The sequence below is a fragment of the Eucalyptus grandis genome, chromosome 11 (genome assembly GCF_016545825.1).
Source record: "Eucalyptus grandis isolate ANBG69807.140 chromosome 11, ASM1654582v1, whole genome shotgun sequence".
Lineage (NCBI taxonomy): Eukaryota > Viridiplantae > Streptophyta > Magnoliopsida > Myrtales > Myrtaceae > Eucalyptus > Eucalyptus grandis.
In genome coordinates, this window is record NC_052622.1 from 8,822,532 (window position 1) to 8,841,022 (window position 18,491).

Below are 18,491 nucleotides of genomic sequence, written 5' to 3' on the forward strand. Positions count from 1 at the left end.
GCAAAATACCCGGGAACTGCCCGGACCGCCCGGAACCGGACCGGAACCGCCCGGAACCGGCGGTTCTTGAGGGAACAGTCCGGTTCCCGGTTGCCCACAGGAACCGGTGGGAACCGGTCCGGTTCCCGGTTCCATGGGCGGATCCGCCCACCCCGGACGGACGGTTCCCTTTTAATATTAAAAAAAAAAAATACTAAAATTGAATACAAAGCAATTGTTTTGTGGCAATTGTTTTTGCTGCAGGATGAATACAAAGCTAAATATTGGGGAATTCTTATGCTTTTCGTTGTTTAGTTTATTTATTAATATAATGATGAGGGTGATGTATTCAATAAAGTCTTGTTTAGTTGCACTTCCTTTGTTTTCCTATATTTGGATAGTGCCTCATTTCACCTCCTTTCATTTGTTTGTGAGACTTGTGATATTTTGCCGAACCTAATGAGAGATATGTCCAGTTCATAGCTTTAAGAGAGACCTATTTTTCTTAAACACTTACTAATCTCTCTACCTCTATATCAACTTACGTACATCCATTCCTTCATTGGTTGCATTTATAGTTGCAACAAATGAATTTTTGTTCCACGTACTTAAATTTGGTTTTTCTTTTTTTGGCTTGCTTTGATGTCACGTAGTCGTTTTATGTTGAAAATCAAAATTGTTTCGCGTCAAGATCGGTTCCATGGATCCACCCGGGAACCGGACCGGACCGGCGGTCCGATTCCCGAGTGGATCCATGTAACAAACGGGTGGATCCGGTTCTAATTTTGGAACCGGTCCTTAGCGGCGATTCCCGGTTCTAGGTCGGGAACCGCCCGCCCGGACCATGCACACCCCTAGTCGACACAATCCATAATCATGCTCCGGTGCCGGATTTCTAACAAACCTAGAATTTGATTTGTCGCTTGTGTGACATTTTTACATTGAGTAAGATGAAATTGTCGAAAAAGGGAGAAAAAGAATGGGGCATCGTTCATTTTTTAGTCTGAAAGTATTGGATAACGCTGAAATAATTTGTAGTGCGATTGAACTGCTGTATTATTCATGAGGAAAATGTTCACATATCGCTCGATTGTTTAAAGTTTTGAACCCATAGTCCAGAAACAAGGACCATGAGATTTATAATTCTACGCCCAATATCTCTCTATCTGAGCTTTCTTCCCGTCATTGCATTGCATCCCATCGTGACTTTTAACATAATAGTGAAACTCATTGGAAAAATTAGATGGAGAGAACAGAAAGAAAGAAAAATAATTAAATGTGCTTTCGAGAAGTATTACCTATTTGAAGTAAATGGTTTCATTCAAATCTATAATTCTTCCATTTTTAATATATCTTGAAAAGTATTTCAACTTTTAGTTAATCCAACTCGTGCTGCGGGGACAATTGTTAATATCCTCACTAGTGATATGAATACACAATAAAGAACAAAATTGTATCAACATATATGGTAAAGAGAACATTTCAAGATGTGAAATCCTTTTAGGAAATTTATAGTACGATCCAAATTTTAATGGTAAAAGATGTGAGTGATCATATAGTATTCTATTTTTGCTAATTCTATCCTAAACCTTTTAATTGTGCCAATTAAATTTTATATCTTTTCATGTTTTACCAATTGATTTCCTTCGGTCAATTTTTGTCAGAAATTACTAACATAAATATCAATCATCCTATATGGCATAGCTAACATTGACGTAAACAATTTATAATATTTCTTTTAATTTTTTTTACTTTTATTTTTCTTATTTACTTTCTTTCTTTTTGCCCCCTCCATCGGGCCTTGTCGATGGTCGCTGAGACCCACAAAAGGAAAAAAAGGAAAAAAAAAAGCAATAAATAAATATTAAAATACTATTAAAAGCAACAACCGTGCCACGTAGGCCGGTCGGCGTTTATTTTAGGGAATTCCAGCTGAAATTGGCCAAACACACTTAATAGGTAAAACATAAAAATGCTTAAGATTTAATTGATATAATTAAAAGGTTTATGATTATATTGGCAAAAGTGGAATAGGTTTATAATTTTTTGAATAATTTTTTCCAATAATTGTGTATTCACATTTGCCCATGTACACAACATATGTAAAATAAGTAATAATGCTTAGAAAAAAAAAAAAAAAAAACAAAGATTGATATCTCCTTAAAGTATGAGTTACTCTTTATTTTATATAACAATAAAGAGTAGGAATTCAAAGCGGAGATGCTGGAATCTGATTTAACATCTATATATAAAAGCCTTGATCGGCGTTGGAGGAGGAACAAAATATTACAATCCTACATTGATGATTAAGAGAAAAAGGAAATCGGAAAAACGAAAGTCAAAGAACAACTTGCTCTCGAGCGCAATGCAAGCCTTGTAATTTTGAAACCAAATCGCTTTCACTCTCGGACACGGTCTACAAAGAACAACATTTCCCCAAAACCCCACCATCCTTATCTTTCTCTCTCTCTCTCCATCCGTTCACTCCATTCTGTCTAATTCCATAAATTAATAATACCCACAAATTCAATCACGTTAAATAGTTTACAGTTGTTGCGAACTGACCCCCTAAACCTTGTTAAAGGGCAAAGAAATTAAGGTTAAACACTGCCGTAAACGCAAGAAATATGTCACCCTTGCTCCATGAAGTCAAACATATTGACTTTGAAGCACGACACGGCTAGGGTTAGGTCTAGTTTGTTCTCTTTTCTGCTTTATGTGAGGTTTTCCTATCTTTTGTGAACGTTTATAAGCGTTTAGTTGGCGATAAACACTATTCATCTCGATACAGCTATCACTTACTTTGAAGCCATTTACTGAATGGGTCCATGCAAAAAAAAAAAAGAAAAAAGAAAAAAAAAAAAATAATAATAGTAAAAGTGGGATTTTCTCAAAATATTAGGGTTGGATGTATCTCTCTCTCCCCCCACCCGCCTTCCCTTCTCCCCTTTCTCTTCTCCATGAGATGACAAAGCACTCGTTTTCCTTTTCTTCTTTCTAAAATACTGATAAAATGTGGGTTCTGGTACGAACAACATATTTATATTGCAAAAACACAAGTTGCTTACCCATTTTATTAATGGCTTTTTTTGATTATTGGCTTTGTACTATGATTCCCCATTGTTTTCATACATTCACGGGTCGTGCTGCTTACCAACTAGGACAATAAAAGAACAAAAAAGCGCAGAAAAACAGTGTATTGCATTATTCGTGTTGTCCAAATTAATATATAGGTTATTTCATTTCCATGTAGGTGTGGATGTTTAGTTATTTGATTGTGATGGTGGTTAATCACAACAAATAGGTTAGAACATGAAAGTGGCCCCTGCTTTTGTAATGCTCCTTATGTGTTTATCTCATCAGCCTGTCTGCTTCTATACCAACCAACAGTGTAGGACATGTATGCACTGTATAAGACCAAACTAACATAGAAGTTTAGAACAATCCCAAAAAATATGACTAAAAATGAAGATTGAAGACAGCTATCGATATGTTGGCATGGTTTTTGCATTTTGTTTGATATGGTATTGAAACCTATAAATGCACAAAATACTCGAAATTATCTATATTTCTCTTTCTTGGAACGAAAATGAAGATATGCCTAATTAATGTTAGCACAATTTCTTTCAAAAATATAAGCACTGTCCGAATGACAAGAAAGAGTAATTGATCGGTGGCTCTCCAACACTCGTTAGCAACACTCTTTGTTAACAACTCTTTTGATTAGGCATATTAATAAAATAAAATAAAAATCACCATGCTGTGCTTATTTATCACAAAACAAAATTAGGTTTTCCGTTTCCATCATCATACGGAGAGAGAGAGAGAGAGAGAGAGAGAGAGAGAGAGAGAGAGAGAGAGAGAGAGAGAGAGAGAGAGAGAGAGAGAGAATTGAAACGTTATTTCATTGCCACCAAAATGACTTGAAGATCTAACTAAAAGCTTATTCAACAGTAGTTTTACTGTATACAAATGTTGGCACCAATCCCGTCACTTCTATTCGATAGTCAAAAAGAAACATGTAAAGGAAGGAACAAACAAAAAAAAAAAGGAAAAGGAAAAATACAGAGAAAAGGAAACAAGGTTTCTCAAGAGAATTCGGCAGAGAGAAAAGAGAAAAATAAAAGAAAAATTGCCTGGCCTTTCCATGTACGCCGTTGCGAACACATTGAATTTTTCACGGAAAAATCAAAGTCCCTTCTCTGCAAACAATCGATCCCACGCTGAACTTCTTTCAGCCAGCGACAACAAGCTCAATCAAACTTCATATGGTGATGATACTGTACAAAGTGAGCATGCGTTGATGACGAGGCAATACATCTTCTTTCTCTTCTTCATAGCTTCGGCGCTGCTGCTGCTGCTGCTGCTGCTTCTTCTTCTTGTTCTTCTTCTTCCAGCCAGAACACGCGAAAAGACACCCTAAGGAGAGAGTGAGAATCAAAGCGAGAAACAAAAGATGTATATATAAAGGGTATATATAAAGGGAGAGAGAGGGACTGTTCCCAAGAAGATGACGAGGGTTTCCTGTTAATGTTGCTTTCACGAGGGTGTCTTGAGTAATTTAATCTTTGTTTTCTTAGCCTAAATCAAAAGGGAAATTATTTAATTATATTTTGTCTAAGTGTGGGCCAAGAATAGAACAGGCCGTTCTTGTTTCGCACGTTGGGGTCGTTCTGTGTCTAAGAGTCCATGATTTCAGGGCCCTTCGGTGTCCCTAATGACCCTTTTTTTCTTGCGACTAGTTTAACCTTTTCGCAACATTTCTAGATGCCTCGATATGAGGGAACGAATCATATCTTGATTAGAAATAAATTACCAATTCATCCGTGCTTTTTTGGGACGTGCTTATTAGAAATAATATGAGCAATTAATCAACGTTGAAATTATAAGAATGAGACTCGTTGACGGGCGATAATGACATAATAATGTCAAAAAATTGAATATTTGAATTTGAATCAATGCCTACTAAGTATGATGGAAACATTTTTATCGAAGAGAAAATCGCGATTGGTAAATGAGAAAAGATTGAGAAAACCTTTCATGTGCTTCCACATGAAACATAACTCGACATATGAGAATCACATTCTCAATGAATTAATAAGATGATGGAATTGGCAAATTTGAAAAGGAATAGCGAAAGGAAACAATATTGTTTATATTGAAATTTTCTTAAGGAAAAAGAATGAGTAAAAATTAAACAAGTTAGGTAAGAGTGTATCGCGTCCCTACGCTAGATCTATAAATTTATTTTGATGTCCATGACAGAGACTGATGTATCTCACATTATATGTTATTTTTTTTCTCGATTTAGTTGGATTATTCAAATTCATTCTCCTAAATAGAGTCAGATGGATTTAGTAAAAATGTATGACTCAAAAAGTTGTCAGACTAATTAGGTGGGGGGCAATTTCCAATCAATCGCCGAAACGAGTCTTGGGCTCTTCCTGATTTTGTCCGTCATGGGGCGATCATGCTTGCATAACAAGCGTTGACTTGAGAATCGGACCGTAGTCAAAACAGTATCGTGGCTCTTTTTAGAGAGAGAGAGAGAGAGAGAGAGGGTTAGGTTAGGTGATTGCCCCAGCTGGACCGGAACGCAAGGAGGCGAGACGCGGACACCTCCTTCGAGGTAATGCCCAAGACGTCATTAGCGCCACCAAATCTCTTCAATTATTTTCTCGGGTTTCGTCGCCTAATTGCCTTTGTCCTAATTTGTCTTGTCCTCGTCCCCGATATCTCGCTCTTCGTTTCTCCTAAATTCCTAATTCACTATTTGACCAAATCGAAAGAGAAGAAAAAAGAGAGAAACAGTAAAGTTATCATCACACGTAATTCCATGATTTTCAAATTCAAAACGCTTTAGCGAATAAATAACTCTCCCCGAATCTTTTTTGTTGCTAATTCCATAATCCGCGCAGATGCGAGGTTGTTAACTTGTTCCGAGGCTTGGCTTCGGGCATCTTGTCGATTGCCTCACCGGCAAAGGAACAGCGCCCCGCATCATCCGTAGTATCCACAGCCGCAGCATCGAAACGGCAGTAACCCTCCTCCTCCGCAGCCGCCACGTCCGGATGACTGCCTCGGCCCCGATAGCCTCCATAGCCGCCACAGCCCTCGTAACTACGATAACCATCACTGCCCGGGTATCCTCCATATCCACCGACGAGGTATCTGCCGCATCCGCTGCCTGGGTATCTAGATGATGGTATTCATCTCGTTAGGGCACTTAGCTGTGAGCGGGGGTGAGCATGGTCCGGGTTAGTCTAGGCCACTCCCTAACCCTAGGACCAACCCGTACAGTGTTGGTCCTCAAATTTTATGACCGAGGACCGACCCTATTGAGTCTGGGACCAAGGATCGGACCGACCCAATGGGTTCGGTCCGGTTCCAGGGTCAACCCGGGACCGATCGATAATTTTTTTCATCTTATTTTTTATACTTCCTAAAAAGACAAACCTACAAATTCAAATTACACATCCATTGATAATACGACATTGTGCAATTAAATTATAAATATCAATACATATTTAGCAAATCTAAGATGACACAATAATAAAAAATTCGTACCTACTAATCGCTCATCGAGATATGTGACAAGATGGAAAGTTCTTGTAATCATCTATCTTTAATATTCATAATCAAATGAGCTTCACACCACTTGACTAGCAAATCACTATATCTACTGCAGTACTACTCTACTCTTCAAAAACTTCTATCATTTGATACAAATTGAAAAGCAAAGTGCAACTGAAATTCATTAGTACAATTAAACCATAAAAAGTCAAAATACTTAATATAAACCATGAATATATAACTTCACATCTTGTTAATTTACTTGAACTTCTAAACACATGAAAACAAAACAAACTACATATAATTAATACTCAACAAAATTTTTAAATTGAAATTACTATTAATGCTATTAATAGAACATCTCAATATAATATAATATAACATACATTTTACTTATGTTTGAATATATAAAAGAATTATAAATAATATAATATAATACAATATAATATAATATATAGGGTTGGTCCAGGGTTGGACTGACCCAAAACTCTTAGGACCGAGGACCAACCCGTACAGTGTTGTAATCGATTAGTTAACATGTTGGTTTTTGGAATTTCAGGACCAAGGACCGACCCAGTCCCCTTGGGGACCGGATCAGGACCAGCAGGGTTGGGCCGGTGCAGGGTCGACCCTAAACCGCTGCTCACCGCTGCGAGATTAAGAACAATGTGCCTACAAGCAATGTATTAGCAACTATGGGTCAGTTTTGGATGATAAAAGAACTACTTGATTGACGGAAAGTGTTGTTCAGGGATTGAAAACACCAAACTTAGATTGGAAAAAACAAATTTTCCTTCTTATAGTTTTCCCTTATGGGAAGAAGGAAATTATTTTCTCTGATTTATTGTTGCACGTCCAAGTAAAAAAAATTAGTCCCTCTTTGGGTGCGTTTGGGAAGACTTTTGGAGAAAGTCCTTGAGAAAATGTAAAGATTCTTGAGCTAAAGGAGTTTTTCAAAATGCAAATTGTGTTTGGTAAATTGTATTTATGAAAGTCAATTGTGAAGTATCTTTGAACAAAATAGTGTTTGGACAAATTAACTGTGCAAAAGACTTTTGTTATTAAAAAAAGTAAAAAAAAAAAGAGTTGGCTGGTTACTGCCGGCGAGGGGCAGGCGGTCCGGCGAGGGGCAAGAGTCCGGTGAGGGCTCGCAGCCCTCGCCGTCGATCGGCCGGGGGCCGGCGACCCCGACCGACCCTCCCCCTCCTTTGCCGACCCTTCCCGGCGACGGCGGGGAGGTGGAGGCGGCGAGGGCTCGGCCCTCGGCCGCCTCGTTCGACCTCCCCCCATTTTTTCTTAATTTTTAAAAAATTTTAAAAAATTTTTAAAATTTTTTAATTTTTTTGAATATTTTAAATAAAATTAATTTTTATATTATTATTTACACATAGACACGAAACGGTGTCTTTTTGCATTTTCTCCGCCACGTTAACGTGCAAAACGATGCCGTTTTGGACCAAACTCACTGGAAAGTCGCCACGTAAGCCATTTGGCCGGATCTTCACCGGAGTGGCACTTAAGTATCCCATTTAACTTCAAAACTGGCACTCTAGTGTACCATTTTAAAGTTATGGCACTTAAGTGTCCCCTGGTGCCAAGTTATAGCACTTGGGCTGTACTTCTGCCGGCAAGTCTGTGTTCGGAAGCCACACTTGCCAAGTTTACGTACTTGGATCATACATAGGACTAAAGTGAGCGTTATGAAACTTCAAGCTTTAAATTTTATTTTGTGAGGATATAATCTATATACATTTAAAGTTTGTGCCATAAGGGTGTCTTTGTTTTAGCATTTGCGAAATCCTTTGGAGCCCTAAAGCTCATTGGCAAATGCAAATGCTGTTTGGTGAAATTTTTCAAGTACTTTGGAGAAATGCAATTACATCTCCAAAACTCTCTAACGGTCTTTAGCCCAAGATAAATGCGGAGGTACTTTGGAATGCTGTATTTCTGAGATGCAATTACAATTTCTTTTCTTCCAACTTTGCATTGCTCAACTTTCATAATTCCATGAATGTTCACAAAAACCCTTACTTTGCCTCAACCTCTAGCGAGTAACCAACAAGCGGTTGGCATGCAGCCAATGTGCCATTGGCAAGCCAGCTGAATTTTACCATTAGATAATTTGAGATTTTTTATTAAAAAAATTAGTAAAAATCTTTTACAAAATATTTTTTTTATCAAACCACATTTACGTCAAAGTTGCTTTCCAATGTGTGTTCAAATTACACTTTAACAAATACTATTTATATTTTAGAAAATTCCTTTAGCTCAAAAGTCTGTACATTTTCTCAAAAATATTCCCTCAAATCAAACCAAACACACCCTTTGTCAAGGCTCTAGTTCTCCAATTAATTACATTGAACTATGGCCAAAAATAATTAATGATATTACGAGGACTCTTGTTAATGTAAGAATTCCCTGTTGCCAATGGCGAGAGCATACTCGAAGATAAATCATTATAGAAACGACTCTCTTCCTAGCAAGGACCCACGCGATGGAGTTGACAAGAACGTGCCACCGCCGCTCGATGTAGCCACAGCCATTAAACCCTCCTAGCAGAGGCTGCTCACAAGCAGATCGGTGCAGGCAGTTCCCTTCCACTCTGAGTTGAAGAATCGGTGCATTTTCATTTTGATTGACATAATAAGTGTAATATTTGGTTGGTGGGGCCAAAAGAAGAAAAAGAAAGATAAGTTGAAAAGTCAAAAAAGTAAAAAGGAAGGGAGGGGAGGGCTCGGTTAAAAAGGACAGCAGAGAGCTCCCTCGACCAAAAAGGAGAGAAGAAGAAGAAGAAGAAGGGGGAAAAGAAGAAAGGGTTTTTGGCACGTGCATACTATGGATACCTCGCCAAGCTGGCTCATCTTTATAACGCAGCACCCGGTAAGAGTAGGCCCATTATTCGTCCAATCGAAGTAATTTGCGGGTTTAGGGCTCCCATTCGAAATATTTGGAAAATAGAGCAGCGAAGTCCAATTTTGGAGTCGTTGAGCCACGTATTTTTGTAGAAATGATATTTTAGGGTGTTGTGGAGCCGTGGGGTTTTACAGATCGTGATTTGAACTTACGGTTTGCTCGAAGCAAGATTTTGAAGTTTCCCGCGCACAGTGAACAGTGTGCGTCCAGCAGTTTCGAGCCCTTATTTTGTTAATTTTCGGTTTGATTTTGGGATGGTCAAGTTGGGATTATTGTAGTATGATGGAAGGGTTCTCTATGGACTATAAGTATGTTAATAACGGGGTTCGATAGAGAAAGTTATAGTGTAACTAAGTTTTACACTCAAGAGTCGTGTTACAAACGGCTTGAATAGTTATTTTGGGGGAGAATTACCAAAAAGTCCTAAACTTATTGCAATTGTGCCAATTCAATCCTAAACTTTTTTTTTTTGCCAATTTAGTCCAAAACCTTTTATAATTGTGCCAATTCGGTCATTCCGACCAAAATTGGCCGGCCGGGAGCGACGTGGATGCCGGTAGGAGGCAGTTGCCGGTGAACAATTTTTTAATAATTTTTAATTTTTTTCGATTTTTAGATTTTTAGATTTTTTTTTAAAATTTTTTACCTTCTTCTTCTTCCCAGCCGGCCGGCGCAGCCACTAGCGAGGCTCGCCCCACCGGCCACTAGCGGCGGCGGCCGCCGTCGCCCGGCTAAGGCGAGGCTTAGCCTCGCCCGGCCATGGCGGCGAGCCTCGCCGGATCTGGTTATGGCCTCGCTAGTGGCCGGCGAGGCCGCCGTCGCCACATCTGGTGAGGCTTGCCCCGCCGGCCAGCGCGGCGAGCCTCGCGGATCGGGTACCGGCCTCGCTAGTGGCCGGCAAGGCCGCCGTCGCCGGATCCGGCGAGGCGAGCCTCGCCTTGGCTGGGCGACGGTGGCCTCACCGTCGCGGAATCGGCGAGACTCGACCTCGCCATGGCTGGGCGAGGCCGAGCCTCGCCCAGGCGGGGCGACGGCGGCCTCGCCGTCCGGGCGGCTCGCCCCCTTTTGCCACCGGCGAGGCTCGACCTCGCCATGGCAGGCGAGGCTCGCCTTCGCCGGTGGCAAGCGGGGCGAGCCTCACCGGTGGCCGGCGAGGTCGGCCTCGCCGGCCCTCGCCTGCCGACGCCGGCCGGCGGAGGAAGAAGAAGAAGGTAAAAAAAAAAAAAATCGAAAAAAAAAATTGAAAAAATTTAAAAAAATCGAAAAAAAAATTAAAAAATTATTAAAAAATTGTTCACCGGCCAACTGTCTCGGCCGGTGTCCACGTCGGCTCCAGCCGGCCAATTTTGGCCGGAAGGACTGAATTGGCACAATTATATAAAGGTTTAGGACTAAATTGGCAAAAAAAAAAAGTTTAGAACTGAATTGGCACAATTGCAATACGTTTAGGACTTTTTTGGTAATTCTCCCGGTATGCGATTTATTAGCGCATAGGAATCGTTTTGTTAATATTTAGATATAATATAGCCATTTCGTGGTTGATGTGGCGTGCTACCAAAACTTAATGTTGATTCTCTTTCATTTGGTAGGATTGCGAGATCGAAGGATCAAATAACACACACGTTATTTGATTTTGGGGGGAGTAGTACTAATGTCATCTTTGGTTTTGTGTAACTCATGTACTAAGGTAAGATTAACCAATATATACTTGTGAGGAAATGAGGACCTATTTGTTATATATTGATGGATATAGTACTCAGTAATTTTGAGTTATTGTGAGATGATTTGACAAATCTCTCTTGAAGGGTTATGTATGCTGTTTTGGATATAATCGATTTATGTGGTTATGTGATGACTATTGAAACATGATATGTGTTGTGTTGAGGAAATCAAATGTGTGGTAGTAAATGACTAAGTGTTACACGACAACGAAATTTCGTGTGAGTCACCTTTAGAGCATTGTAGTCAAGGGCTAAGTGCTACATGGCGACTTGAGTCACATGGGAGTCACCTCTAGGGCCTTGTACTACTGACATGCATAGTAAAGGACTAAGTGCTACACGATAACGTAATTTCGTGGGAGGAGGGCCTTCATGTGGTCTGGCTAAGGCTACACCTTAATTTCGTGAGAGTCATCTCTAGGGCTTTGGATATTGAGTGTGAAATGAACCATTGATATGAGATAGGATGAGTTCATGCTGGTTTTGTTATTATGGATGAATGGAAAATTTGGCTATTTGATATAGCTAGGTTGAGGTAACATTTAACACATTTTGTTCTTGCAAGTTATCATATTTTGTTTGGCGATATAATGAGTCGTGCCTGAGTTTTAAATGAGTAATTGGAAGCTTATTCCATTACTCTTCCATGTTTCCATTTATCTTCCCAGGTTAGCAACTAGTAAGACGAGAGCGCTTTTGGAAAACTTTTGGGAGTTCTATTTTGGGTATGGTTTAAGAAAGTGGTGTATATAATCTTTGCTAGTGGTTGGATTGGTTAAGTTTTAAATGTATATTTCTTTTTGGTGGATTATAGAAACTCTAATGTTGCGACAAACTTGTTAAGTTATTTGATATGTGTATATATATAGCTTGAGATATACATAATTCATGGAAGGTTGGCCATGTCATCCCCATTCCTTGTAGTTTTGGGGTGTGACAATAAGTTAGGAAGTATGGAAGTAAGAACTGATAATGTATTTATATATATATAGGTCTTAGCCAAATCTAATTTCGATTAATGAATGGATGCATTAACCTTCCCGATCAACGTGTGTATGAGCATTTTTGTCAAGATTCTAGTTCTCCAATTAATTACACTAAAATATGGCCAAATATAATTAATGATACTATCAGGACTCTTGTCAATGTAAGAATTCCCAGTTGCCAACGGTAAGAGGTTATGGAAACTATACACCAAGCCATGTTAAATACATTAATGTAGATCTCTAGTCATTATTCAAGTTGGGACACATCATATTTTTGCGTCAACCCTATTGGCCTGATAATGTTTTAGGCCCCATTGCGAGTTGCCTTAGGACTAGGAAATTTACAAGATATATGTTACTTTTATTGTTGCTACACCTACAAACAACCGAAAAGATATTTAAAGATCAAATATCATTTCAAATATAATTTTGCGAGTTTAGATGAGAAGATTTTTAATGTAAGACCACGCAATATATTTTCCTACTTCGAGGAACGGCCAAAAAGTCTTATTGTCGTGCGATAAGGTTGCAAATCTTCAAAAACATGTATCAAAATAAATCAAATTGAAATTCTTACTGTTCAGCTACATGTGAGAACACGTCTGGGAACAACTTCTAGGAAAAGTCGGTTCAAAAGAAAGAACAACCCGAGGGCATAATACAACGGGCCAAAACATTCTATTGGCGCTTCAAACGCACATTTTCAAAATTAACTAAACCAAACACCGCTTCTTTAACTGTTCATCGAGCTTATAAATAGCCTCTTCAACATGAACAAATCACAAACCACCTTCACATAAGATACCATCTTTCTCTCACACCCCAGCTTTTTGCTCACTACACTCATTCGTTATTCACCAGAAGCCTTCAAACCCTGCCCCTCCCCCCACCCAAAAAAAAAAAGAAAAAAAATGAGCGTGGAAGTGTTGGATTCGGCGACCATCGTCGGCTTCGTGGAGGACGAGGAGGCTTTCAATGCCTTCATAGGTGACCGCTTCTCATCCCTCGACGTTGACCGCGACGGCTGCCTCTCCTATGCGGAGATGCTGCGGGATCTGCAGGGTCTTCGAGTGCTCGAGACCCACTTTGGGGTCGACGTGAAGCCAGACCCCGACGAGGTGGCCCATGTGTATGGCTCACTGTTCGGGCAGTTCGACCACGATGCCAACGGGTCGGTGGACCTGGAGGAGTTCAAGGCGGAGACGAGGAGGATGATGCTCGCCGTGGCGGACGACTTGGGGTTCTTGCCGGTCCAGATGGTGTTGGAAGAGGACAGCTTCTTGAAGAAAGCCGTGGAGCGTGAGCTTACCAAAGTCGCTGCTTAATTTGGAGGATTTTATCTTAAGAGGGATTCGTCATGGTGGGAAGAATGTGGTTGCATTTGAGATTTTGTCATTTTTATGGTGTTTTTATTTTACGCACCCCTTATTTTCTAAACCGAGTTTTGTACCCGAGAATGATGTTGCGGATGAAATTAATGGATTTAGCACTTGTTATTGATTCATGTCGAGATTGTCAGATCGTCGTGCTTACAATCGGACCTGATTTACGTGTACGATATTTACTTTCATTTATTATTAGGGCAATTCTCAAGCATCACAATGTACAAAAACTGAGAAAATGTAAAGAATTGAAAAGAAACGAGACAAATTCTCTCTCGAAATGAAATTATTTTGTTCAGTTTCTTTTATTTTGTGAGGGATCATGGTAAGAACTAGAAAAAATAATTGCACGTTTGGCATTTGGAAAGATGCTGATTTTATCTCAACTTGTACTAGGAATATTTCCATTTCGATAAGGAAAATCAAACCGTGCGATAAGATCCACCAATATTGAATTATGTCGGAAAGATTAATTCAATGATTCCTAAAGATGATGAACATACCAAAAATTGTGATATTCAAATATTTTGAGGTCATCATCGTTCGAATAAAATAAAGTTAACCTAAATGCCAAGTTACTTCAGTGCCAAGGACCTGCCACCGAAGGAATGGAAAATAAGGTCAAAAAGCCGAGACCCGCGTTTTTTAACATAGGAAGAAACGCGATTTGACCTGTGCAACGATGTTGTGTTATTCCTTTTCTAGGTGCCTTGTCAATTGTTTCTGACTTTTTCAGACAAAGTAAACCAAAAGGGACATTATGTCTACATATTCGACGCGTGGGAAGTCGTATTTCACATTATTCTTTCATGTACCAATGTGCACAGAGCTCACACAAAACGGACGCATTTGATAAGATTACCCTAAGTTTCACCTTGATTTCTATAAACTTTTGCGATTATCACTGGAGTTGGAGGCAGAAAACCCACACACAAATAGAACAAAGGGATATCGAATCTTCAATAGTATATTCATTGAACTCCCAAATCTAGATTGGGAGAGGACAACACCTAGATCTAGAACTAGACTGGGAGAGTTCAAACTCTCAAGTCAAAAACTAAATCAAGAGAAGAAAGCTCCCAAATCTAAATCAAGAGAGAAAAAAGCAATAAAAGAACTATAAAATACAAACAAAATTGACAAAAAAGGGGAGGGGAGGACGAGATTAACTCAAATTCTTCTCCAAGGCTGAAGGTTGAAGATGGCAATGGAGAGAAAAGAGAGAGGGAGAGAGAAGACTTTTTGGCTCCCAAGGGTGTTGGTGTAGGTAGGGTTAATTTTGCTAATTGAGTCCTAAACATTTTCAAATTTTATCAATTAAGTTAATTTGGTCAATTTTTGCTGGAAATCGCTAACATGAATGCCAGTAATCCTATGTGATACAGCCAAGATTGACTTTGACAATTGTGTAGAATCTTCTTGATACTATTTATGAGGACTAGTTAATCACCAGAAAACATCATTGTAACTTTACAAAGTTCATAAGACTTTTTGGTTGTTCCTCAAAATAGGAAAATATATTGCATAGTCGTAGACCAAATGCCTTCTCATCCTTTGATCATGTGAGACTCTGGGATTCACATAATCAATGCTTGAGATGATATTGATCTTGAAATATCTTTTCGGTTGTTTGTTGGTGTAGCAATAATAAAAGTAACAAAATTCTTGTAAATGTCATAGTCCTAGTTGGCGACTTACGATGGGGCCTAAAATATTATCAAGGCCAGCAGGGTTGACACAAAAGCATAATGTGTCCTGATTTGATTAATGACCAAAGATCTATATTAACGTATTTAATCTGTCTTGGTGTATAATTTCCATTACCTCTTACCATTGGCAACTGGGAATTCTTACATTAACAAGAGTCCTAGTAATATCATTAATTGTTTTTTGCCATACGTCAATATAAATAATTGGAGGACTAGAGTCTTAACAAAATGGCACGCAAAAGTCCCATTGTGAGCAATCCAAGATATATTCATACGCATGTTGATAAGAAGGTTAATGCATCAATGCATTAATCTAAGACAGATTTGGCTAAGACATAAAGATTAAACAAAAAAATACATCCTTAGTCCTTACCTCCACTACTTTCTAACTTATTACATGAACCAAAATGAAAATGCACCACTACCCCATGTAGCGGCGGCGATGGCTCGGGCTTTGTCCTCCTCACGACGGGGACAAGTTTGACGTCATTTGTGGACTTACCCGTGGCGTCAAGGTGGTGGTTTCCTTGGCGTCACCCCAGGGTTTATTGTACGGATTCCCTAAGTCATAAAAAAAAAAAAAAATGCACCGATTCTTCAACTCAAAGTTTAAGGGAACTGCCTGCACGGATCTACTTTTGAGCTGCCTCTGCTAGAAGGGTTCCACGGCGATGGCAACACTAAGCTTCCGGTCGGTCGAGGCATTGACACGTTCTTGCTAACTCCATCGCGTGGCTCCCTCCTAGGAGGAGAGCCGTTTCTGCAATGATTTACCTTTGAGCACACTTTCGCCCATGACGGAGGAAGCGGCGGGGCATTTTGGGCGGGAGCAACCCCATTGCCAGGGCTTGTGAGCGGAGGAGGAAAGTCATTTCGCGATGGCTTATCTTCAAGCACCCTCTGTCATAAGCACGTGCTCTTGCAATTGTTGGTATTATTCTCGCTCGAGCACTGCAAATCACGAGGCAGAGGGCAGCCGTGAAGACGATGATGAAGCTATTGCCTTTTGTCATTGTTGATTGGGAAAAAGCCACCAAAATCCTCAACTTTGCCTCGAGAGACAGATTTTGCGAACTTTGTTTTGTGAAGTGAAAAACCCGAAGTTTGCTAACTGTGACACATTTACCCAAAACTTTTATTTGTGACACAAAAAACCCCGAACTTTTATTTATGTGACATATTTACCCTAAACTTTTACTTTTAAAAACTTTTTCCTTTTTTTCTTCTTCTTCTTCTTCCTTCCCTCCGCCGGTCATGGCGAAGTCGGCGGAGGAAGCCGGCGTCCGGCAACGGCCTCCCTTGCCGGATCGGCAAGGGCACCCTCGCCCGACGCCGGCGGGGCACCCCTCGCCCGACGCGGGCGGGGCCCTCATCAGCGTCGGGCGAGGGCCTCCCTCGCCAGATCGCCCGAGGAAACCCTTGCCCGATGCCGGCAAGGGCACCCCTCGCTAGATCTGCCGAGGGGTGCCCTTGCCGGGCGAGGAGGCCCTCGTTCGATCCAATCGAGGCCTCCCTCGCCCGACGCCGGCGAGGGCAGCCCTCGCGGACGCCGGCTTCCCTCTGCCGGCTGGCCGGCGAAGGGAAGAGAAGAAGAAAAAAAGAAAAAGAAAAGAAAAATAGAAATAATAAGACGGAAATACCCTTAATGGGGTAAATGTGTCACGATTAGCAAAGCCGGGGTTTTTCACGTCACAAAACAAAGTTTGGGAGTAAATCTGTCACTCGAAACAAAGTTTGGGGTTTTTGGTGGCTTTTTCCCTTGTTGATTTGATGGTTTCGAAAGAAGCTGGGAACTGTTTAAGTATTCGTGTATGTGTAATGTTTAGTTGAATATCCATACCCATTTTCCTTGTTTACGCGTCATCAAGTAATTGCAGTATTTTTTCATGTAGAAATTTTGATAAGGTATTTTCTTCAAACAATGGTGAGGATTCTGCGTGGAGTAACCATAACCATAAGGGCCTTCTCGTTTTGATTAACTCGGAACCGATAGATTGTTGTTTTCCTATGGGAACTTATCATCGTGCGGTTCCTAAAGATTGTGAGTCTGTTAGCATTCAAGCATTAGAAAATGGAAGGTAATACAACATTCAAGCATAATACAGCTGCCATAAGTGAGAGAACTATTGGTTCTCCGAAACTTCCTTATTCCCCCAGAAATATTCTAAAAGTAGGAAAATCCTTTAGAGCCCTAAGGCTCTTTGGCAAATGCAAATGCTGTTTGGTGAAATTTTTCAATTACTTTGGAGAAATGTAATTGCATCTCCAAAACTCTCTAAAGGTCTTTACCTCAAGATTGATCCAAAGGCACTTTGGGATGCTGCATTTCCAAAATGCAACTAGAATTTCTTTTCTTCCAACTTTGCATTGCTCAACTTTCATAATTCCATGAATGTTCACAAAAATCCTTACTTTGCCTTAACCTCTAGTGAGTAACCAATGAGCGGTTGACGTGCAGCCAATGTGCCATTGGTGAGCCAGCTGAATTTTACCATCAAATAATTTGAGATTTTTTTATTAAAAAAAAATTAGTAAAAATCTTTTACAAAATATAGTTTTTATAAAACGGCATTTATGTCAAAGTTGCTTTCCAATGTGTGTTCAAAATACACTTTAACAAATACTATTTGTATTTTGAAAAATCCCTTTAACTCAAAAGTCTTTACATTTTCTCAAAAACATTCTCTCAAATCAAACCAAACGCACCCTTTATCAAGACTTTAGATTCTCCAATTAATTACATTGAAATATGCCCAAAAATAATTAATGATATTACGAGGACTCTTGTTAATGTAAGAATTTCCTGTTGCCAATGGCGAGAGCATACTCGAAGATAAATCATTGTAGAAACGACTCTCTTCCTAGCAAGGAGCCACGCGATGGAGTTGGCAAGAACGTGCCATCGCTGCTCGATGTAGCCACCGCCATTAAACCCTCCTAGCAGAGGCTGCTCACAAGCAGATCGGTGCAGGCAGTTCCCTTCCACTCTGAGTTGAAGAATGGGTGCATTTTCATTTTGATTGACATAATAAGATAGGAAGTATGCAGGTAAGAACTGAGAATGTATTTATATATATATATATATATATATCTTTAGGTGTTTAGCCAAATCTATTTTCGATTAATGAATGGATGCATTAACCTTCTCGATCAACGTGTGAATGAGCATGCCTAGGATTGCTCACGATGGGATTTTTGTCATTTTGTCAAGATTCTTGTTCTCCAATT

The 18,491-nt window shown here is 39.9% G+C and overlaps 1 protein-coding gene across 1 annotated transcript; it reads left to right on the forward strand.

Annotated features, from left to right (window-relative positions):
- Positions 1 to 12,975: 12,975 nt before the first annotated feature.
- On the forward strand, positions 12,976 to 13,672 carry LOC104424693. The gene has a single exon (XM_039304151.1). It carries the CDS (start codon positions 13,084 to 13,086, stop codon positions 13,495 to 13,497), a length of 414 nt encoding a protein of 137 aa, XP_039160085.1. The 5' UTR covers positions 12,976 to 13,083; the 3' UTR covers positions 13,498 to 13,672.
- The last annotated feature ends 4,819 nt before the right edge of the window (positions 13,673 to 18,491 follow it).